The sequence below is a fragment of the Parasteatoda tepidariorum genome, chromosome 10 (genome assembly GCF_982258835.1).
Source record: "Parasteatoda tepidariorum strain Cologne lab strain chromosome 10, Ptep-v5.0, whole genome shotgun sequence".
Taxonomy (NCBI): domain Eukaryota; kingdom Metazoa; phylum Arthropoda; class Arachnida; order Araneae; family Theridiidae; genus Parasteatoda; species Parasteatoda tepidariorum.
In genome coordinates, this window is record NC_141764.1 from 96,103,378 (window position 1) to 96,127,738 (window position 24,361).

Sequence of the window (24,361 nt, forward strand, 5' to 3'; positions counted from 1 at the left end):
GATATTTCGTGGATTTAATGCCCGCTTCCCATAGGCCCCCCATGTGAGGAGCGCCGGGCACGTTTAGATGCCAACGTATACCCATATCAGACAAAAATTTGTCAACATTTTGATTATAACCCTTTGAATTTGCTAGTCTTCCATATTCCATTAGTTTACGCTTAGCTCCAATAAAATTGGACCCGCAGTCACTGTATATGTCGCTACACTTACCCCTACGTGAAATAAATCGCTTTAGGGTTGCAATGAAGGCATCTGCAGAAAGATCAGTGACCAACTCTAAATGGATAGCTCTAGTTGTAAAGCAAATAAAAAGAGCTATATATGCCTTGAATGTTTTAGAGCCCCGTCCTTTAGCTGCTTTAATTTGGAACGGGCCTGCATAATCAACTCCACATCGTATAAATGTAGGAGCTGGTGAAATTCGACTGGATGGCAAATCACTCATGATTTGGTTAATGACAAATGCTCTAATTCTACAACATTTAACACATTTTCTAATTAAATTTCTGATAATGTCTCTAGCACCCATGATCCAAAAAGTTTCCTGAATAGATGATAGTACAAGTTGAGCACTAGCGTGTAATAAATTTTGATGATAATGTCTAATAATGAGATCAGTTAAGGCATGCCTTTTTGGCAGTAAGATGGGATGTTTTTGGTCGTATCCGATATTTGCATGTCGCAAGCGACCTCCCACCCTAAGTATACCTGAATGATCCAAAAAGGGATTGAGAGATAAAATTTTGCTTTTGCAAGATAAGGGTTGATTTTTTTGAAGAGCATTGATCTCATTATTAAACTCAACAGATTGAACTAATTTAATCAATACATTCATAGCATTATTAAGTTCATCAGTTTTTACAAAACCAGTTACCTTACTTTTGGAGTTTCTGCAATTGTGAATGAATCTTAAGCAATATGCTGTTACACGTTTAAGTTTAGAGAAAAAGGAGAATTTGTTTATCAATTCATCTGCTTCAGATGAATCTCTGATTGTAGCAATTGACTGCACAGTACACACTCTTTCTTCAGGCACAGGCTCACACATTTGAGATATGAGCATATTTGTTTGGAAAGAAATCGGTTGATACAGAAATGTTGGACCACTAAACCACTGAGATGTTAATAATGTTGATGATGACACACCACGGGTTGCGATATCTGCTGGATTTGTATCACCACTAATGTGATGCCACTGATTTGGGGAAGATAAGCTTTGAATTTTTGCTACTCTGTTGGCAACAAAGGTTTTCCATCGGCTAGATGGCGATCCCAACCAAGAAAGAACGATAGTTGAATCTGTGTAGAAGTGAGATTGGGATATTGGAATATTTAATGCACTGCACGTAAATTTCATCAGCTTTGCTAGAAGCAAAGCTCCGCATAGTTCTAGTCTTGGAAGAGATTCATTCTTTAGTGGTGCAACTCTTGTTTTGGATACAACAAGTTGAACACTGATTTGTTCATCATCTAGCACTGAGCGACAGTATATGACAGCCGCGTAAGCCTTTTCGGAAGCGTAGCTGAAACCAAATAATTGAAATTGCTTGTTAGGTGACAAGAGTCTTGGTATTTTGATGTTTTTTACGAGCATCATATCTTCTGCAAGCTTTGTCCACTCTTGTGAGATATTTGGAGAGATCGTGTCATCCCACTGTAATTTATGCTTCCACAGTTCTTGCATAATTAGCTTGCATTTAATTGTAATAGGTGCCAACCAACCTAGAGGGTCGAATGTTCTGGCAATAGTGGAAAGAAGTAGGCGTTTTGTCAAGGATGTTGGAGTATCCTTAAAAAGGAACACATCGTCTGCTGGGTTCCAAAGAACACCTAAGGTCTTTATGATACTTTCACTGTCTAGATCAAGGGATGTATTTTTCAAGCACAAGTCTGCATCAATTGTCTTCAAAAATTCATTGCTGTTTGATGACCATTTCCTCAGACTGAAACCAGCGCTTGATAACATTTGCATTAATTGTGTTTGTAATTCATGAGCTTCACTGAGTGTCTCAGCTCCAGACATTAAATCGTCAACGTAGAAGTCTTTCATGACTGCATTGGAGGCCAAAGGAAAATTATCTGCTTCTTCTGCTGCTAGTTGTTGAAGACATTTTGTAGCAAGATAAGGTGCGGAAGCTGTGCCGTACGCGATTCTAGTGAGTCGATAATCTTGAATAGGCTCAAAGGGTGAGTTACGCCATACGATTCTTTGAAAGTCAGAGTCCTTCAAAATAACCTGTCTGTACATTTTCTCAATGTCTGCTGTTAGAGCAATTTTATGTGTTCTAAATCTTATGAGCAATGTTGTTAAGTCATCTTGCAACTGCGGTCCTACCATCAATTTGTCATTAAGTGAAACACCAGTTGAAGATTTTGCAGAACCATCGAAGACAACACGGAATTTATCCCCGATTTTGTTTGGAACTGGATGATGAAGGAGATAAAAACTAGATGTGGCTGGAACGTCAATGTCCGTTTCTGGTATTAATTCCATGTGCCCGAGATCTAAATAATCTTGCATGAATTTATGATACTGCATAGAAAGTGACTGATTTTTGACAAACCTACGTTCAATTTGTTGCAAACGATGAATAGCAAAATTTCTAGATGAACCAAGTTCTTCAGATGACTCACGAAAAGGAAAATTGACTGCAAATCTGCCAGTAGAGTCTCGAGAAAATGTTTCTTTAAAATGATTTTCGCATGCAATTTCTTCCTCTGAATAGGACTTTGCTTCTGTAATTTCTTCTAGCTTCCAGAATTTATCTAGCTGATACTCGACTGAGTTGAAACTAGCGTGGTTTGATACAATTGTATTAGTTATAGTCTTTGTTTTGCCTAGGATAATCCACCCAAAAATAGATTCTAGAGCTGTTAAAGAATGTTCAGGAACCGAAAAATGTCCATTTAGCATGATTTCTCCAAATACATCTGCTCCCAAGAGGATGTCTATTGGACCTGGTTGAATGCAATTTTTATCTGCTAGTGGGAGATGTTTAAAAGAAGTTAAAGCTGTCGCATCCACTCGAAATTGAGGAAGGTCACAAGTAATTTTGGGAATGATTAATGCCTCAACAGAAATACACGCGTTTTTATAAAATTGTGATGAAATTTCTAACTGAACGGAACTTGCAACCTTACCAATTTTTTGGGAACTCAAACCATCTACGTTAACATTTGTTTTAGAACGCTTTAATTGTAATAAATTTACGCAATTTTCTCTAATAAATGTGCCTTGACTAGCTGAATCAATTAAAACTCTGCATTTATTTAGCGCACCATTAATGTCTTTAACGTAAACAATCGCAGTAGGCAATAATACGCCACGAGATACAACTGTACTATTGCTAGTAATGGTGAGTTCATTGCCCTCTGTTTGCGAGTCTGATTTGTTTTCGCTCGTATTTTTTGAACATAATATTGTATTATGTGGTTTCGAACAATTTTTACACATGCTAGCTCTACATTTAGAGAATGGATGACTTCTATTATCTTTTAAACAATTAGAACATAAACGGTTACTTTTAATTATTGTCCATTTCTCTTTAATCGATAAATTTTTAAAGCTATCGCAATTAAATAGTTTATGATTCTCTCCTTTGCAAAACACGCATAAATTAGAGACGATCGGATGAGAAACTTTATTCTGCCTATAACCGCAAAACGAACTTTGACCTTGTTTTTCTTTCTGGCAATTAGCCAAGGATGCGAGCACATTTGCTCTTTTTAACATAAATTCTTTAAAATATTGAAAAGAAGGTTTAATTTGTTTTGATTCTTCTAACGACCAATTTTTGAGTGTTTCGTGATCTAATTTGTTGCGCAATAGAAATATAATTATTGTATCCCAATGCTCGACAGGTTGTTTGAGAATTTTTAATGTGTCGATACATTGTTGTGTGGTGTCAATAAGTTTTCGCAAACCAGTAGCTGATTCATGCTTTAGATTAGGCTGCGAAACTAATTTGCTTAAAGCTGCATTTGTTATTTCTGATTCATTTTCGTATCTGTCTTTTAGAATTTGCCACGCTGTGTCATAATTATCATTAGAAATTTGTATAGATTGCAACAAACCAAATGCTTCGCCTTTAACTGAAAGTTTAAGATATTGTAATTTCTGACTTTTACTTAAGTTATCGTTGTCTCCAACGCAAGCTAAAAATAGATCTCTAAAGGAAATCCAATCAATGAAATTTGATGTAAAAATTGACAATTCAACTCGCGGTAATTTTACATTGACAGTTTGAAGTATTTAAGGATATGTCATTGTTAGATGCAGTATTGTTAATAGTTGTACTATTATTTTCGTTTAATTTTATCATTTCATCTTTTAAGGTTATTTTTAATTTATCTAGTTTTGAAAAGATATCATGCATTTCCTCTTCATAATTGTTATAATCTGTATCTTGACATGTGCTTAGTATGTCAATATTCAATTTATCGATTTCGATGTTTAATGTGTTTACATTATTTTCATAGACTTCAATTATTGAAGTAGATATTGTTTGATTGTTAAGTAAGTCAATTTGATTAGTTAATCTAGTTAGCTTACCTTTTAGGATCCTTTTTTGCTGTAGTAATTGATCCATTGTGTTTGTGACCTTCTCAATTAACGAGTGCGATGGTTTCGCTTTCGATTTGCTTTTGGGTTTTTTGAATGTTATTCCGTTGATTTAGAAGTTTCGTTGACTGTGTCACTGTCATTCATCTTAATTATATGCTGAGGCTCGGATGGACCATTTCGATGATGAGACGAGACAAGAAACAGCACGCGCTTCTAAATCTAACTTTAATCCTCTTTTTTACACACACACTGAACAACAAAATTAATAGAAAGAATAAAACATGAATAATAGCGCCCTCTAGTGATGAGGCAAATTGAATTTAAGGCCGAACATAGTGTTTGGAACTATGTTCCGTCGATATCCAATCCGGCGGATATATTGTCACGTGGTTGTCAAACAAAGGAACTTTTACATCACTCATTATGGTGGCAGGGTTCCAACACCATAAATCAAAGGAAGAACTCAGAGTCTGAAAGTGAACTATTTTCCGAAGGGGACTCAAAGATGTATCAATCTGAACTCAAGCCATCGCAAGACATTAATATATTAATTTCTCCTTTCAAATTTTCAAACCAAATATTTTCTAAAACAAATTCTTATTCAAAATTGATTAATGTAATGTCTTAAGCATATAGGTTTATTTACAACTGTAAGAATCAAATTAAGAGAAGTGGAAATCTTACATCCTGTGAGGTAAGTGAAGGAGAATTAAAGTTATGTTCATTTGTGCAGCAGGAATCTTTAGCAGAAGAATTTAAATTATTGAAATCAGGTAAACCAGTGCATGTTACTAGCAAACTGAAATGTTTGTTTCCATTATTTGATAATTCCGCAAATGTTATAAGAGTTGGAGGGCGTCTAACAAATTCTGATTTTCCCTATGAAAGCCAACATCCCATAGTCTTGCCTAAAAATCATAAAATTTCTGAGCTTATTTCATTAAATTTACATAAATCAAATTGTCACGTAGGTGCACAGGCACTATTAAATTTGTCAAGGCTAACAGTTTGGATAATACATGGTAGGAATTTGGCTCGAAAAATTGTTCATGATTGTGTCATTTGCACTAAATTTAAACTTAGATTTTTAGTTCAAAAAATGGGAGATTTGCCTAGTGATCGATGTAAACCAACTTTTCCTTTCTTAAATTCTGGTACTGATTTCGCAGGACCTTTTTTCATAAAAAACAAAAATCAACGTAAAGGTCCGTTCCAAAAAATATTTATTGCTATTTTTTTATGTCTTGTAACTAAAGCTATTCACATTGAAATTGTTTCTATTCTAACTCTTTTATTGCAACCCTAAAAAGATTCATTGCCCGTAGAGGCAAATGTTCCATATTATATAGTGACAATGACAAAACCTACTTAGGAGCAAATAGAAAAATTAAACGTTTGTATAATCTAGTTAGTAAACCAGATGAAACTCTATCGAAATTTCTTGTTGCTGAGAGAATTAATTGGAAGTTTATTCCCCCTAGAAGTCCAAATTTTGGTGGAATATGGGAAAGTGGTGTAAATTCATTTAAATTTTACTTGAAACGAACAATAGATACTTTAACATACAAGAATTTCTTACTATTATTAATCAAATCGAGAGTATTTTAAATTCAAGGCCTTTAATGCCACTTTCCAGTGATTCTGATGGTCTAGATGTTTTAACACCAGCTCATTTTTTAATAGGAAGATCTATAAAAAGCATTCCTGAACCAGAATTAATTGATCTTTCAGATAATAGGTTAAGTAGGTGGCAGCAAAATTACCCAAGTAATTTGGAAAAAACGGTCAAATAATTATTTGTTCCATTTACAACAGCGATCGAAATGGCTCTTTGAAAAGGATAACATTTCTATCGGCACTGTAGTTACAGTAAAAGACGATAATTTGCCCATTAATCAATGACTCCTGAGAGTTGTTGTCGAAATGTTTCCAGGAAAGGACAAATGTGTTAGAGTTTGCAGTGTGAAAACCAAACGTGGTATTTTCTAACGTCCTATCACTAAGCTAGCCATTTTACCAGTGCCAGTTGAAGTTTGATTAAGTCATTTCATTGTGTGTCAATTTTATACATGTATATATATTTTTGTTTTCTATTTTATAAAAAAAGTGATGTCATTTCCCAATTGTTTGTTTTTGCATATTATTTCATTGCTGATATATTTGAAATACAGTACTGTATTTCAGTATGTTGTATCTTTACTCCAGCCCCATCTACAGTAACGTTTTGTAACAGTCAGAGTCGCAATAAACAAGCTGCTAAAAGGTTGTGGTGGTGCTCTCTCTCTCTTGTAGTATTCCAATGCTAGCATTTACCAGATCTAGAAAAGTTACTATTTTTAGGTCTTACCAGCGATATTACAGTCCGCTCAAATTGGAAGTGGAGATTCATGGATAAATTACCCCCCTTTTGTTCCCCCGCAGCAACAATAATATTAAAAAGAAAACGAACAAAATAGCATTATGCAACTCATTTTTAATGTTAATATGTGTATTAAAAATAGTATTTTAGAGAGAAAAATACATTCGTATTAATTATTTGGTTCAATTTTTGATAAACAACACCCGTCCAGACGAATGGAAATATTTCAATCCACGAAAAAACACACAAGCATTGAAAAAGTGAAGAAAAAAAATTCTAAAAGTATAATTGCTGAATTTGTTGTATCCTTTAAAATGAAATCACAAAAAGCATTCAAAAAAATTACCATTAAGGATCAAGTAAATCAAAACTTGAATTTTCCACACCTTTCCTCTAGCTCCCTATCTCTTGTTTCTTTATTTTAATTCCCTTTTTTATCCTTACTAAAACTTAATTTAAAATATTTTGACGTTAAGAATATTATGGATCATAAATTGATATTTAAGCGAGGAAAAAGAAACGCCATTGAAATCTAATTTACCATTCGGTGAAGAATATGGAAACATCTAAACCTATTTGATTGCTGGAGAATTCAAGTTTCATAAAGGCAGACAAACTTGTTTTGATATTTTGCAACACACCTTTCTAACTTATTTTGTTTTAAAATACTTTGTAGTTACAAATTTTGAAAAAAATTAATGTAGATCTTTAAAAAAATCAGAAATGTTTTTTTTCTTTTCAGGATGGTGTTTGTAAGAATGACAAAACCAAAAATAAGGCACCAATCAAAACATATAGGCAATTGGAAAAAGAAGACGAAGAAGCATTAAAAATAACAGTTGCAACTTATGGACCTGTTATAGCATCGATTTATATCACGGAAAATTTCGTGAACTACCGGTACTGAAATAAGTATTTTTTTATGTTATTAACACTTGGTAAAATATTTTATGTCGATTTGTAATATACAGTCAGTCACAAAAATCTACATACACTGATCAAAATAAAGGTTTCTCTAAAAGCAATTAAATTTCAATTTTAAAAATCATATCACTCCTTCAGTTTTCTCTAAGAAATTTGTTTTCCATAATAAAAATATTCAGAAATAATAATTTCTAGGTAATTTTGTGATTTGTATAGTAATTATCAAGTCGCAAAAGTCTGCATACACCTGATTGGCGGACGGAAAAAAATTTGCATACGAAGTTATTTTGGAAGATTGTCTTAGTTTGAGGTTACATGTTTCGTTATCTATTCTGATCTTCATTTCCCGAGATTTTTTTGACATTGTAACTTCAACCAAATGAGTCAGGGAAAGGAAACATCTTTAGAACTTCGAAATATGATAGTAAGAATGAAGTGTGAAAAGAAATCTTATGCAGAAATTGTAAAAAAAAGTCGGTCAACTGTTTAAACAATCTACAGAAATTATGTTATGCGCGGAAATGTGCTTAACAAATGTCGATGTGGTCGTCCAAGGAAGCTTAATGATCGTGATGCAAGAACCATAGTAAGAAAAGTCCGAAAATTAGTGCTCCAAAATTAGAGAATCAAATTGCAACAGCTAGTGGAAAGAAAGTGCATCCAGAAACTGATTGTAGAATCCTTCGATCAACCGGCTACAATGGTAGAGTTTCTCGACGAAAGCCGTTCATTTCATCTACTAACAAACAAAAGAGACTTGATTTTGCTTCTGCTCATATTGACCAAGATTTTAATTTTTGGAAAACAATTGTTTTTACAGACGAGAGTAAGTTCAACGTGTTCGGGAGTGATGGTCGCGGAAAAATCTGGAAGAAAAAAAACACAGAAATGAATCCCGAGAATTTGACTCCAACTGTGAAACACGGTGGAGGCAGTGTTATGGTTTGGGGAGCAATGGCGGCTGCTGGAGTCGGCAATTTAGTGTTTATCGATGGTATAATGAATCGATTTGAATACCTGAAGATTTTGAAGGACAATTTACTTCAATCGGTTCGAAAATTGGGACTTGGGAACAACTTTGTCTTCCAGCAAGACAACGACCCAAAACACACAGCTAAGATTGTTAAGGAATGGCTACTCTAAAGCGCCTAAACAGCTCCATTCGCCGCCACTGTCCCCAGACCTTAATCCCATCGAGCACCTTTGAGAGGAAGTTGATAAGAGAGTTCGGGAGCAATCAGTAACAAGCAAGGAAACCTTAAAGAAGGCAATAGAGCTTGCATGGTCTCAAATTACACCTGAGACGACAAAAATCTGGTTATGTCGATGCCAAACCGAATTCAGGCAGTTGTTACTTCAAAGGGAGGTCCTACAAATTATTAATGTTGCATTTTTTGGCATTTAATTCTGAAAGTTTGTATTGTCTGTCTCTGTATGTAGACTTTTGTGACTCTATAATTTAATATGTCCTAGAAAACACACATCCGAATTGTCCTAGAAATCACACATCCGCAATAGCAAGATCCCGTGCGGGGCCATTTCATGAACATGAAGATTTCTTCAGACAAGATCAGATTATACCCCATATGCATACATTGCCCCTAAACCCAGCTAACGCCAGAACACGTTTTAAACTGTGAAGGCATCTGCTCTTGTTGACCTCTACTAGAGAACATTAATACACTCTTCAGAGGCCAGAACTCGCGAAAGTCGTTCTCTAAACTTTTGGAAATATTTAGCACTGCTTTAGACGGAAGATCTGGATACTAGGGCTTTACTATAGACAAGACAACAACCATACAATACGTGTAATTATTGAAATGTAGAACAATTTAAAAATTTTTAAGAGTTCTTTTAATTATTTTGCTTTTAAATTATTTCTTATATGTTAATTTTTTTTAAAAAAATTGTGTAATTTTATTAGAATAATGAAACTTAGTTAAATTAAAATTTGGTCCAACCGCTCCGGAATTGGTTGTTAAATTCATATAATTGATAATGAGGTGCTTTTTTCTGGAACTCCTTTTTTCCTAGTGCTTTATTTCCGTTACCCTTTTCTCCGGCTTTTTTTCTCCCTGAGTTCTCCGATTGTTGTTCTTTTCTACCTCCCACTTTGCCGGCCGACACAAGTCGGTTGTAAAATTGGAGTTTTAAATTATGTACATAAATCCGGGGTGTTATTTTTTTAATGCCTATAAAATGTATTTGTTTTAACAGTACTGGCGTATTTCATGATGAAAAATGCACTAGTGATGTTATTGTCAACCACGCTGTTTTAGTCGTTGGATATGGCACATCACCAGGGGGTGTACCCTACTGGCTAATCAAAAACAGGTAGTGATTGCTTCTTTTTCCAGCCAGGATAACGTTTAAAGCATGTTATTGCTTATCTAAAAATATTATGTTATTAGCCAATATTTTTAGATTATTAAGACATAAGTATATTGCATAACATAATTATTATTAAGCCATTTCACGTTTAGAAGACAAAGGATATAGTGGCTACTTTAGTTGAATACCACCTTCACACATCGGAATGACCGTGCCGATATTTTGGCTAAAAATACTCAAAATTTAAGTATTATTTCCTTAACACTTTTGGACGTTAAACAAATTTGGAAATCTTCAATGCAGCAGAAAGAAGACTGAAATATACAAATGAATAATAAACTACATGAAATTTACCCTAACCTTGATAACTGTAAAACAATATCTTCTGATCGCCTAACACAGATTTTAGTTAATAGGCTGCTTATCGGCCATTCCCGTTTTACCCATAAACATTTACTGATAGCCGAACCTCCAACTTGTTGTTCTATGTGTCGTGCCGACATTAGTATTAAACATATTTTCACCGACTGTAAACGATTTAAACATTTTAGGAAAAAACTTTTGGTTGCTTTTATCCTTATCTTTTAGCCGTACTTGGCGACCCTACACATCACGATCTTAACCAATTTATTAAAACAATAGGACTATATGCATTACTCTAGAAAATAATAAACTCTTAAACCTAGTGACTGGTCTGTCTCGTGTGCCAATAAACTCCAACCAAATATTAAGACATAACATAATATTATTCAATGTCTAGCATGTTATTACTTATCTAAAAAGGCCGCAAACAACATAATAAGATGGTTCTCGCGACAAGCTAGTTTTTATGCAATTTAATAATGTTCCTGATTAGGATTTTTTGAAATTCACTCGATTGAATTCAAAGTGTTCCCGTCTCTCTGTTAAGTAATGCATAGTAGAAAAAAAGCGATAATATATTTCAGTCTATGATGCAATACGCTAAAGCCATATGCTTATTGTCTTAAGTGTTATTTTCAAAAGAACAGACAAGTGTGTATATATCGCTCATGGGCTACAATAGCGGCACAACTCAAAAAATCATGTTTAGAGATAAGTGGGTTTAAAGTTTTCATTGCAAAGGAAAATGCACAAGAAATGCTTTAGTTTTCTTAAACAAAGATTACCTTCAAGTAAAATTATGAGTGCTGCTGAAAAGAATGTGTATTTTCCTATTTACACCTGTTCTTAGTCCAAAACACGTGTTTTTTGAGCTGTGCCTCTTCCTTTTCTAAACTAATAGTGCATTCTAACAAAAAACAAATTAAACAAAAAATACAATTTTGAAAAAATCTTTAGTTTTCCGAACAAAAACTTACTTCAAATTTGAAATCCAACACATGTATAAAAGCAACAAAAAATTATGTTCGCGAAAATTCATAAATTAATGCTTAAATACTTGAAGTTTGTGGTTATTGTGTCAATTGTTTAAAAACGTGCATTTCCTATACCTGCTAGAAATTACAATTTAGTTAATATTAAAGTAATCCTTTGTTTTATGTTGCAGTTGGGGTCGAAAATGGGGTGAGAAAGGATATTTTAGACTGATTCGAAATGAAAACAACCAATGTCAAATTGCTTCTCATATAGTTATGCCGATTATGGCCTGAAAACCAATAAAGATTTTGCTATAATGTTTTTCGTTTTATTTGTCTCATTAAAAATCAGAGATGCCAGCAAGTCAGAGATTTTTTTTTTCGTATTCGTAAAACTACTCATTAGGTTAACGATTACTTTAAAACAGTTATGAGCGATATTATCATCATCTGGTTCATATCATTGTCCGGTACCAATTTTTTTTCCCCGCATTAATGTGCCCAAGGAACTTAAAGCAAATTGTAAAATTTACTGCACAGTAAAGCCTTCTGAAAAAATAATACTCAACATTCTTTTTTCATAGAAAGCTTTGTTGTATTATTGTAAATGATAAGTACTCCTCTTCTTTATACGTATCCCCATTTTTTGAGGGAAATGGAGGTGAATTGAATTTCCTCTAGAGTGGCTAGTGAGGCACTTCTGCTCATGAAAAAAATTTAAATGGCAAAAAAAAGTAGATCGCAAGGATGTTGAAGAAGCATTACTGAAGTAATTCGGCATTCAAAGAAGTCGCAAGTGAAGAAGATAACATCGCTTTTGTTAAAGTGTTGTTAATCTTTCAAGTGTCAAGTATGTCATCACGAATTGAGTAGGTATCCATTACACGCGCATGTTAATCTACGCCCCATCCAGCATTGCACTGACCAGTGAAATATATGCTATTCTCTTTTCACACCAACGTTAGTTTATCAATCGAATAATGAAAGGTTAACTTGACGTCCTCGGGAACTTAAAGGTGGCGTGGTTAAAATCGCTCCTCATTTATTGAGAAATCATACTAAAATATGGCTGCAAAACGAAAACGCTTTTTCCTGGGTGAAAAGCAACTTTCAAAACTTTAAACTATTTGGTGGCATGAAAAGTGAATTGGCTCTATCTCTAAGACTTGCACCATCTTCTCTCAAAACAATTCTTCGTCAACAAGATGTCATAGAATCGAAATCGCAGGCTTTAGGAGAGAAAGCCAAGAAAGTGAGAACTGCGAAATCTTCCCCTTATGCAAAACTGTAAAAGATTTTGTCGGAATGGGCTTCAGCAAGCTCGTTCTGCTAATCTTCCGACCAACTTTAAAAGAAAAAGACTCTAGAAATAGCATCCCGTCTAAATATGGAAGGTTTTACTCATCAAATGGCTGTCTTGACAGGTTTAAAAAAAATAGGATCGTGCTATATGTGGTGAATCTGCAAGTGTGGAGGAAAGGACTATTGAAGAGTGGAGAAGCTTAGTACAAAACTACTCTGCAAGGGACATTTTTAATGCCGGTGAAACTGGCTTATTTTTTAATCTTCTAGATAACACTTGCACCCTGAAAGGAGAGCAATATCATAGAGGAAAATTCTCCAAGAGAGCAATGTCACGGAAGAAAGGTTAACCTTTCTTATATGTTGCAACTCTGATGGAAGTGAAAAACTTATACCCCTCGTTATCAGTCGCTCTAAAAATATACCTTGCTTAAAAAATGTTAAAACTTTTCTAACCACCTACAAAGCGAACAAAAAAACGTGGATGACCTATTCACTGAGTAATAACGAGTGCTTTACCGAAAACTGCCTTTACAAAAACGCAATATTATCATATTATGGACCAGTGTACTGCTCATAAAAAAGTGAACATAAGAAATTTGCAGATAGAAATTTTCACTGCACAAGCGAATTGCAGCCATGTGATTTGGATGACATTAATTATTTTAAGGTGTCTTACTGAAAACAACTTTTAAAAGTGGCAGTATTAAATTTTTGCTCTGAATCTAATGCCTGCTCAATAGGAAACAGCAGGAAGGTAATTGAACGTTTTAGAAGCACTCAACCCCTGAGGGCGTTTACCTTCCTTAGATAAACACAGGGAGTCACGACCCGGGGCACTCTAGTGATCTATCCTCCCTTCCCTTTTCTCCTACTTTCTCTTTCCCCTTGTCGTGGTTGCCGAATTTACTGGTAAGGGCTTTTTGTCTGTGTTCGATTACCACCCTGTTGTATCGAACTCATATGAGAAGAGATCAGCGGCGTGTTTGCCGTGCTAGGAGACCCGTGTCCCTGGAAAAGGGGATCCTGGCAGTTGAGGTGCATCCTGGTACCCCAATACACTGCTTTGGCCCGTGCTTCAGGTAAACAGGAGGGGCACATTGGCCTGTGTGCATCAATCGGCTAGTCACGAATGTCATCTGTTGGCTAGGGTCGAGTCCGGGGTCACTTACTGGCCAACTCGTTAAGGGTGCAGGCTGCTTCAGGAGTGACTCGCGGACGTATATCTATTAGTTAGCACCGATGTTCAAATAACGGATTGGTCTCAGTACCTATCAGTTATTTGCATCCCCTCAGTTAGACTCCGTGGTGGGTGGTGCCGCTAGTAGTGGAAGCGTTTGATATTTTTTATGACTGAAAATAGCATGGTGTTATGTTCTGCACACCATAGTAAAAGCAGCGGAACAACCTCTTCACCGAATGATAACGCTCAGTATTTTCTAGTAAAGCTGAATAACCCTTCTATGCCCATTATTAGTATAAAATATTTTAGGCTATTCTTTATAGTTTTATTATATTTGATTTTATGATTAAAGACTCAACAATTTTTAGAGGGAAGATTTTAAAAAAAGTACGAACTGAAAGGTTTTTCACTATTTTAGCATTCAGCAATGCTGTAAGAAATCTTATGTGATTGTAATTTATCTCTTTATCATTTGACTTAAAAATAATTAAATTAAATATTCGATAATCTCAAATTTGTTAAATATGATGAATATAGGGACCATATATTAATAATTTACTCCAGGAAATTTTTTTTAGCTACAATACTGTTTATATTTTTTATTTCAGAATTATTGAATAATTTTATTAAATATTTCATTAAAAAAATACTTAACATAATTACAAATACTCATCTTGTAAACTAATTTTAATTTTGAAATGAAATTCATTTTTTATACTATTGAATAAAATAATTATTAATTTAAAAATATAATGAGGAATTCAGTATTGAATATGTTTAAAATTGTGCATAAAATGTTTTATGGTGGCTAATAAAATCAAGAAATGAGTTCTTTGTCTAAAACTTATTATTTTGAAAATCTTTTAAAGTGTGTTTCTATTTTAATACATATAATAATATAATAAACTTTCAACACGGAGAGGAAAAAAATTTGATATTTTTTAATAAGCAAAAAATTTTAAAAATCTTTTTCAAGTGCTTAAAAGGTACTTATTTTTTATTGAACATTTGGTTGCACTCTTTGTTGAAAGTTTTACTGTTAATATTCTTGACCTAAGAATCGAATCTTATTATTATTAATAATCCATCGAATTCTTTGTATATTTTCTACACACCATCGCAACTTCTTTAGGTTCTTAAGTCTGATAGGACTCTATTATTTTACTAATAGAATCATATTTTATATACATTAATGTGTACAACACTTCAACCCTGCTCGTGTGCAAAAAATCACTTCTGTCTATAATTTATATCGAAGCGATGCTCTGTATTATAAAATCTGCAAATAAAACATTCGTGTTATGAAATTTTATTTCCCTCAAAACGTAATAACTAACATAACTTCTACGAAAGGAAAATTTAATTACTGTACAGCAAAAATGTAGTCTGGAGTTTTAATAATTTCCGAGGAAACTTGGGAAAGTTTATCTTTAGTGTTGAATCGAAACTATGTACAGTTAACAATTGTATAAATTATAGTGAAATTTATTCATCGAAACTTTGCAGTGAAATTTATTCATTGAAACATGCATCGAAACTAACTCTTCACTGGTTGAAATCTTTCAGAAACTTTGGAACATAAAGCTGATCAACACCACATGGAAGCTGAAGGCATATCGCCAGTTGCAGACGAACGGAAAAACTAGGAAGTTTAGCAATGTCTTCTTCAGTTTCGCTCAGTTCTTCTGTGTCTACGTTGTAATCTAATGGTGCTTTAAGGATTATCAGCGAGAGTAACCGTCTTTCTGTTTCAACATACGGTAAACCAACATGTATAGTTTGGAGAGCCATGTCTTTTTGATGATCATTATGGAATTTTAATTCCACAAGATGGCTGTTTTTGAAGATCTTCTTGACATGTAGTTTCGAGTTGGTTTTAGTAATTTTTTCCGGAATGACATTAGTTGGACAATTTTCCGTAGCTGGGATGATAATAGGCTTTGGAGGAAGTTGTGGTTGAACATTATCACAGTTACCAGAATTGGCATGATTTATATAATCTAATTTGTCTGATATGGCTTTCAAGCTGTCGTCTATAGAGTTGAGGGTGATATTCGGACGGCAGAATAATTGAACATTTGAGTTGTCCGTAATTTGTTTTAACTGTCGAAGAGCTTCGTGGCAAGCTTTGTGCTGATGGGAGACTGTACATTTTATTTTCGTGACCATGTTGGTTGTTTATGTTGATTTCCAGAGTGTTGAACAGTTTTTCAATATGGGATAATTCATAATCAGATGGTGCTGGTGATTTTGTCTCTATTGTTTCCTCCTGGGCTGTTTCTGATGAGTCTTCTTCGTTCTCTGCAAATTCTTCCTGAATTTGTGCCTGTCTCTGGCAGGATTGCGTTGATGATGTACAGCTTAGCTCTCAAAGGTGTGGTTGTTTCCATTTGTTCTCTATTTGGCGTAATTATACTATTGGTTAGCCTTGTTATTTTTGTTGATGGTTTGTCTCTAGTCGATGTGGAGATTCTTTCATTTCTGGTTCGAAACCTAGTGGTAACGTTGGGTTAACCCCAGCCTAGTTCTGAAGATATATGTCTTTCCATTCTTTTTTTTTTTAATTGTTAGGTGTGTATCCGTTATTTTTTAGAAACGTTATATAAAAAAAAAGAATTTAAAAAAATAGAAGGAGAGCTATGCATTATTTAAAGCAATTAGATTTTTATATGGCAGCAATGGCGACCCAACCCCCCCCCCCCCAGCCCCAGAAGAGTTCCCATTATGAACGCATGAAAAGTGAATTATGTAATTTAAGAGAGGATCCGATGCTCCATTGATTTGCCAGTGTCACCGTCAAAAAATGAATATCTAGATTAAAGTAACATGGAAATAAGGAAGATAGCATGATAGGGTCCGGTGGTCGGAGCAGTATGAGAGATAGAATTTTGAAACATTTGTGCTTAACTCTTTTCAGAGCATACCGTTAATTTACAAATTACTGAAAAATTGCAAATAAGGCGAAACTGAAGATATGTTCGATATCATTATTGATTTCATAGACGGCGACACTGGTTATCAAAAAGTTATCAATTAGTGGGAGCAATGATACTTAAAAGATATTGACCCCAACCTATGTGAAAGTAGAAGAAGATAAAGCTAAGTTGTGTTAGGTTAAACAAACATTTAAAAAATGATGCAATGTTAATCTAGATGCTTATAATGATAATAAAACATTAGTCTGCGATTTTGCATTGATAATAAATTTTGTTTGACCGGGGAATGGTAAGAATGAAAAATACTATTTAAGAATTAGATTAATTAATTTAATTAAGGCGATCGCTATGTTAAAGCTTATGCAGAGTCAAGCATTTAATTAAACCGACAATACATATATACTAGAGCAATAATTCATTTGGCCAGGGATAGTCATTGGCGAAAATGATTGATGATGAAGGTTGTTTTATAAGAAGAAAATATAAAGAAATATGTAAAGCCCTAAGCTATGTATTGCTATTCGAAAAGGCATTGTTCAAGCATATGTGGGATGAAGATGAATACAATTAAAATGTAAACAATAATATTTTAATAATGAATTGAATGTAGGGTTTAGTGGCGCAAGGTCCAGATGAGGACATGCTGCGCCAAACAATACGGTAAAATCATTTAAAAACCTAAGTGCATACAAAATTTAATTGTAACACAATTATAATTGATAAAATAGTACTAGTGGGTGATTAAGACAAGATAATTGAATTAAAATCAGATAAAAAGTATCAATAAAATCAGATAAAAAGTATGAATACAGTATAAAACGCACGAAGTGAGTAAAATGTACAAAGGTGGTAAGATATTTACAAGAGTGTATAAAACAGTAGAAGTGTTAAAACTTTTATATGCTGTTAAAAATGCCAGCGACACGTAAAAATGTTAGGATGGTGAATGTCATCCAACAAATCCTGAATGCATAAAATGGAACTCCCAAATAACTTTAAACGATATTTTAATAATGAGCATATGAAATCAAAATAATTAAAGTTACAACCTCAACATATTTGTAGAATGTAGAAATGACATTGCACTAAACTATGTAGTATAAAAATTAAAAGATGACATAAGTAAATATTGATTTTAATGTTAAACAAATAAGATGTCAATAAAATGAATCCTATTTAAATGAACTTGAAAAGACATTGAACAAGTGTATGTGAAACAGAAAATAAGTATTTAATGATGATATAAAAATTTACTTTGATATTGATACAAGATAACAGTTATTTAAGATTACAAATAAAAAAAAATATTAAAGATTTAATATAAATATTTAATAAATTATTGGGTCAAGCGGGTGATGAAATTGAATTGACAAATTTAACTGAATATTACATTATATGATTTGTTTTGATATTGCTATGGAGAATAGAACACCAATTATAAAGGAAAAGTGATGTATGTTTTAAAATTAATATAAAACCACAGGATGAATAAGAGATAAGTCGTTAAATCATAAACAATTAAAAGAAGTACATAATAAAAAATATTAACATTAAGAAGTTAATTAAAGCGGTCAACGTTTACAAAATGACGAACTTTAACACAGCGAAAACCTGTTCCGAGATCATGTCATTGTTTAGAAAGATACATATAAAAATTTTATACCAGACCGCCGAAATTTAATAACATTATAAATTTAGTGAAGAATCGCATGGCCCATTGCAAAGAAATGTTTAATGTCGATAAAATGCGCTTACATTAAATGGCGGTCTGGTACTCTAAGCCTAAATCAACATCGAATTTTACATCGAATTTTAAACGTTCATTAATGGAAAATAAACCTCTCCAGAGGCCGAAAAAGACTCACCAGAGATGCCTTGAGGGATTACATGTTAGTTTTCATAAACTTTAAAGAGGAAATATCAGTATTTTATGGTTTTTTGGAATTTATTCAGGAGCTACTGTAGAGAAGTTGTCACTGAAGTGGGATCCGGACTAGTTTCTCTATATATTTTACTATCATAAATTTGACTTATATACTTTAAATGTTGAAATGTTTTAAAGCCGTTTCTTTCGCGTAGTATGACCGTATTTGGACTGTATGCCACTAAACCCTTCATTCAATTCAACATATGTTCGGAAAGGTCGTCGTGCGCCGCTTAGAGTGCGCATTTTGAATGGTTATTTTATTTATTTAAATTATTTTTTAAGTTTTCTAGTTCAGTTATTGTCAAATATTGCATTTTAAATGGAGTCAGAATTAAGTGTTTTATCCGGTGTGTATTTAATGTTTTGGTGCCTAACTTGGCGAGGTCGTTAAGTTAATTGCCGAATGATTAAATTTGGTCAAATAACTGATTCTGGGTCCATTTGACTGCAGTTTTTGATAATAATTCAATTGAGATTAAAGGAATTTTATTGTCAGTTAACAATATTAAGAACTTCTTTTAACATTAAAATCTTTAGTGAATTGTAAATTTATATTGAACGACACCCTGTTATAATTAAATTGTTTAAATGTTATAAAATGCTTTTTATGTATGTTTAGATTAATATATGTTTCATTTCTCTGTATGAACTTACTATTAAATACTTTTATGGTTACCATTATGAAGCACGTGATTCCCGGTTTCCGAAATATATCTTGCATTGTATGTTTATACTTCTGTAAAAAATAAGTTAAGGAAAGTGTGAAATCAGAGTAAAATTAAGATAAAATAACATGATGTTCAAACATAAGGACGTATTTTTAAGCCAAGTCAATAAATGAAATTAAACCTTTTATAAAATGAGATTTTTCAGGAGTGACGAGACGGAGAAAATGAGTTTGTTCATCGGTAATTCTGTATCTATAATTGCACTAGTAGTTTAACTTTTTTGAAAAGTAAATAAAAATTTTATGTATCTAAAAGCAATCAGGTAAGTTTTGGTTACTTTGGTTAAATTGAATTATTTTTATGATCAGAAAATAAACGCCATGTGTGTTGGTTAAGTTGCTAGGCATTATAGAATAAACGACATGTTTTAAATGCACTCCTTGCTTTATTAAAGAAATAGCTTAAAAGAACATGCTTAAGTTAAGTGTCCCTACTCTATTCGTAAAGAAGAATTTACGTAGTTCAGTATCAGCATGGCTAAGGTAAGAATTATGATTTCTTGAAAATTGTAGGAGGAATAGTTATTTTAAAAGTTAATGACCATTTCTATATTAAATAAATAATCCCAAGAAGCTGAAGCGGTTGAATATTACCCGATTAAAAACTTCACTCGCTTCAAAAGATACGTAAATAGCAAATAATAGTCAATATGTATATTTCTTCTAATTCACGTCTCACAAGTCTTGACTTTAATCAGGTATGACCATTTATATAATTAAATTTGCAAAAAATATATTTAGGGGGAAACGGATAAAGTAGCAACGGTAAGGTTAGGTAACTTTTTGCGATACTTTTCAGAGAAAAGAAATCTTAAAATAAAATATTAATGAGTTCAAGCAATTAGGAACTGATTCCTGTTGTAGTTCTGTTTTGTTCTTTTTAATTATTTTGTTGTGAAATTATTGAGGGTTTAAAATAGGCACTTTATTCTATCAGGTCGGATGCGGACTAATTTACACGTTCAGTGCGCAAAGTTAAAAACGGAACACATTAATACCTTTTGATTTACTAAAGTGATTTTTACGCTCTGCGATACATCCTTAATGAATTGAGATTATCTTTAAATATTAAAAATTTCTGCAGAAAATATTCTTAACTTGCAAAACACGAAAATTTACTTTCTCTGAATGATGAAAATTTTTCTTTTCTTTTTTTGATATATTTGAAATTTTGACCCTCAATTATAGGTAAACTGGAAATAATTCCAACAGTTTAATTAGGTAGAAATGTTAATTTCACTTTTTGCAATATATATGTATATATATATATATATATATATTTATATAAATATATATATATGTATATTTATATAAATATATATATATATATGTATATTTATATAAATATATATATATATGTATATTTATATAAATATATATATATATATATGTATATATTTATATAAATATATATATATAAACTATTATTAAACTTGCTTAATTTTGTGCAATAGAATAATTTTTATTTATTAGAGATATTCATTTTTTATTATTTAATTGAATAATGATAAAGAAGTTACGGTTAGGCGTACGATTTTTAAATTTTTTACTTCCCTTAAGGGTAGAAAGACGTTCTCAAGAGCAAAAATATGATTTTTTTACACTAAGAAAATATGCTATTTGCAAATTTCAATATTTTTTCAGAAGAAGTTTATCTTAATGTTATTTAATAAAAATCATATTTTATTTCAGCTGCTTAATTTTTATGAATAATTTAAAATGTATTATGTATCAGTTTTTACTAAATACTAAAAAAATTTTTGGTACGCTTTAAAAAAAAGTCTTTTGAAAAAAAGCACATGAGACAAGCATAAATTTATGTTAATATCTTTGAAATATAAAGTGAAATAATTTTTTTAATATTATAATATAATTTTATTTTACATAGATAAAACAAGTTGAGCTTTACTGAAAAACTTAATGCTATCATAATTTACATAAAGGTTAAGGTAAAATTATAAAAAAAAATTAAATTTTAACTGGTTGAACAAAAGCATACAAGGTGTTTACATAAGTGTGCAAAATTTCAAAAAAATTTAATAAGTACAATTTTGTACGAGCGTACCTAAATGTTAAAAAAAAAAAGAGTTTTGAAAAACAAGTAAAGAAATAAAAGAAGTTACATGATAAAACTTTCCGGGTACATAATTATCTTCAGATAATGTTTCAATTTTTTCCCTATTTCTCTTCTGCTGTTTATTTATAGTGCGGGCTTTTTTGTTTGAATTTTGCATCAATAACTCGGATTTGCAAATCCTCGTGTTGTCAATTTTTTTAAGCCATCACACATATTGTCACCGGATAATATTCCCAACTCTCTCGTTACATGAATTCGACTGAAAACACCATCGTAAAAACATATCACAGTATCCATAACACCAATTATTCAGGTCTCAATACCAACGAACGTAGTTTTTGAGATCCTTTCCCAGATACAATTATTAAAGCTTTTATTTGGATTTTGAGTTCGACCATGCATACATTTTTGTAACAGTTCTTTTGAGGAATCATCTCGAAAGATCTTTTTCATTGTAGATAGAATAGGCTCTGGTAAACATATTTTGCGTTAATATATCTCAGCAGTTGTAACACTTTTATTGTAGCAGCACCAAGTATTTCCATCCGATGGACATAATGCATGCTGAGGTTTATCATCAGTATAAAGCTTTTATGAAAGTATATAGCCCAAACTGCTTTTGACATATCTTCAACAGAGTTCATTGTATTTCTCCTTATTGCCAAGTATAATATTTCTGAATTAATAAAATTTCAGTTAAGTCCATGTCCAGATAGCGTAAAAGCAGACCATAGCACGGATTGGAAACTAGGTCTTATCTAATCTAATAAATCTAATCTAGGTCTAATCTTAAGTTTTCTCAAATACAACGTATTTGTTTGCTGAAAATTGAAGTTTTAATACCACTGGGAAAAATGATAATGGAAGGGATTAAAAGTTGGCCGGCATCTTCGTTGAGCCTAAAATATTAAAATAATTTTCAAGAATTTCCAATGTTAAATACCTTTAGAACTTGCAGTCAATAATTAAAATCAGACAAACGAGTAAATAATCTTAATATTGCTGGTTTCAAGTTTCTCATTATCCGTAAATTAGAAAAATAGTCAAATATATGAAGAAAAAAAAGAGATTATTTTCGTCTTGAAATATTTATAAAATAAATTTGAAATATTTTAAATTTGTTATCATAGAAATATTACTCAGAATATTTGTTCTTATAGAAACAGTATCGCTACAAAATGTCTTATATTGTTTTCGATTTCTTTTTAATATCTTAATTCAAGATCGCTATACTTATAGTTAAAATGATTTGATAAAAACGCATGCCAGAAACAAATACGCAGGCTCATATACGTTATCAGAAATTGAAAAACTACTATATTTAACTTTCATATGCAATTTTAAACTTAAATTTTCTTATTTTTATTCGCCCAAACGGCATTTCAATCTCGAAATTTGTGTTTATTAGCGTTTTTTAAAAGGTCGTAATAGAACTAAGATAGAAAAATTACACATTATTACATATTCTATAGTTTCATAACTTTCATTAAATGTATTTCGAGTAGTGAAATTCTTTTCCTACTCATCCACTAATTTGATTTAATAATTTCACAATAACCTTTAATCCTTAATAATGAAATGATTATTATAATAAAGTTTGTTTACTTAAAAGATTAAAAAAATTTTTTTTATTAAGACTTAGTTTCCAATTCTATATTCATTAATTAAACTTAATGGTTCTGCTCGATAACCATTTACAATTTTTTAAAAATTTTATTTAATTTTCTGTTATTATGAAATTCTTTAAATATTTTTCGACGTAGAGATTATTTAGCAATAATGCGAAAAGCTGAAATTTATAAATGTATAATATTTATAAATGTTTAAGAGAATTTTTAGCAGCTATTTTGTACTAATTATTTTAATTGAAATGTGCATTATACGCAGTTTTATAATAATAATCGTAAAATTCATTGAACAATTGAGTATTACATTTTAAAATGCAAGTATAATTTAATAATAATTTCATTTTATAACTGCAAAACGGTAGATAAGTAACTTCGTTATAAAGTTTTGCATGATACGAGAATATTATACGATTGCTTTATAATGAAAGAACAACAATTTAAGTTTTAAACTTTTTGTGGAAAAGAAAAAATTGAAAATTTCTCCTGTCATCAGTGTTAGCGATTAGAGAGTCTTTTATCGTATAAATATTAAGTCAGTATTGTTTCCTTATAAATAAAAATGCATTTTGCTCCGGAAAAAAAAATTACTTGAATTTTGTCGATAGAAATTCCCTAATTATAGCAGCAAAAACTTTTAAATTTCTAATCAAACTTTCCTTCATTATAATTTTGTGTAAATAATTATTATTAATAATATAAATGACTATTGAAAGGAATTAATTGAGAATGTCCAATTTTAATGAACTAACTGTTTACGCAATCAGATTAATAATTTTTTTCATAATTTACAAATGGAGAAAAAGCCTTTACAGTTTAAAAGTGAAGAGAAAAATATAGTTGAGATTAAATTTATGAAGTAAGCACAACCCGAAGGAGATTGAAGTAATGGCATTAAAATCGAAATTTCAAAAGAAAAAAAAATCACGTTTTAGTGCACAGTGAGCAGTAAACAAAATTCTAAAATTAACTTTTGATCTAATGATCAGATGTTTACGTTCTAGGACTCAATCTTAGTGGATCGAGAGGGTGAATTCAAATATGCCGCTTAGTTATAGCAGACAAT

The 24,361-nt window shown here is 31.9% G+C and overlaps 2 protein-coding genes across 3 annotated transcripts in view; both read left to right on the plus strand.

Annotated features, from left to right (window-relative positions):
- Positions 1-11,833, plus strand: part of LOC107450796 (cathepsin K) — a 70,224-nt gene extending 58,391 nt beyond the window's left edge. For both annotated transcript variants that reach the window (XM_087153418.1, XM_087153419.1), the window contains 3 exons: positions 7,669-7,826; positions 10,068-10,184; positions 11,710-11,833. In XM_087153418.1, coding sequence (XP_087009544.1) covers positions 7,669-7,826; positions 10,068-10,184; positions 11,710-11,812 — 378 coding nt within the window. In that variant the 3' untranslated portion in view covers positions 11,813-11,833. The remainder of the gene's footprint in view (positions 1-7,668; positions 7,827-10,067; positions 10,185-11,709) is intronic.
- A 7,234-nt stretch (positions 11,834-19,067) lies between these two features.
- LOC107450807 (uncharacterized) overlaps positions 19,068-24,361 on the plus strand; it is a 45,378-nt gene continuing 40,084 nt past the window's right edge. Inside the window, exon 1 of the mRNA XM_016066709.4 lies at positions 19,068-20,076. Within this exon, the coding sequence (XP_015922195.3) occupies positions 20,006-20,076 (71 nt within the window). The 5' untranslated portion in view covers positions 19,068-20,005. The remainder of the gene's footprint in view (positions 20,077-24,361) is intronic.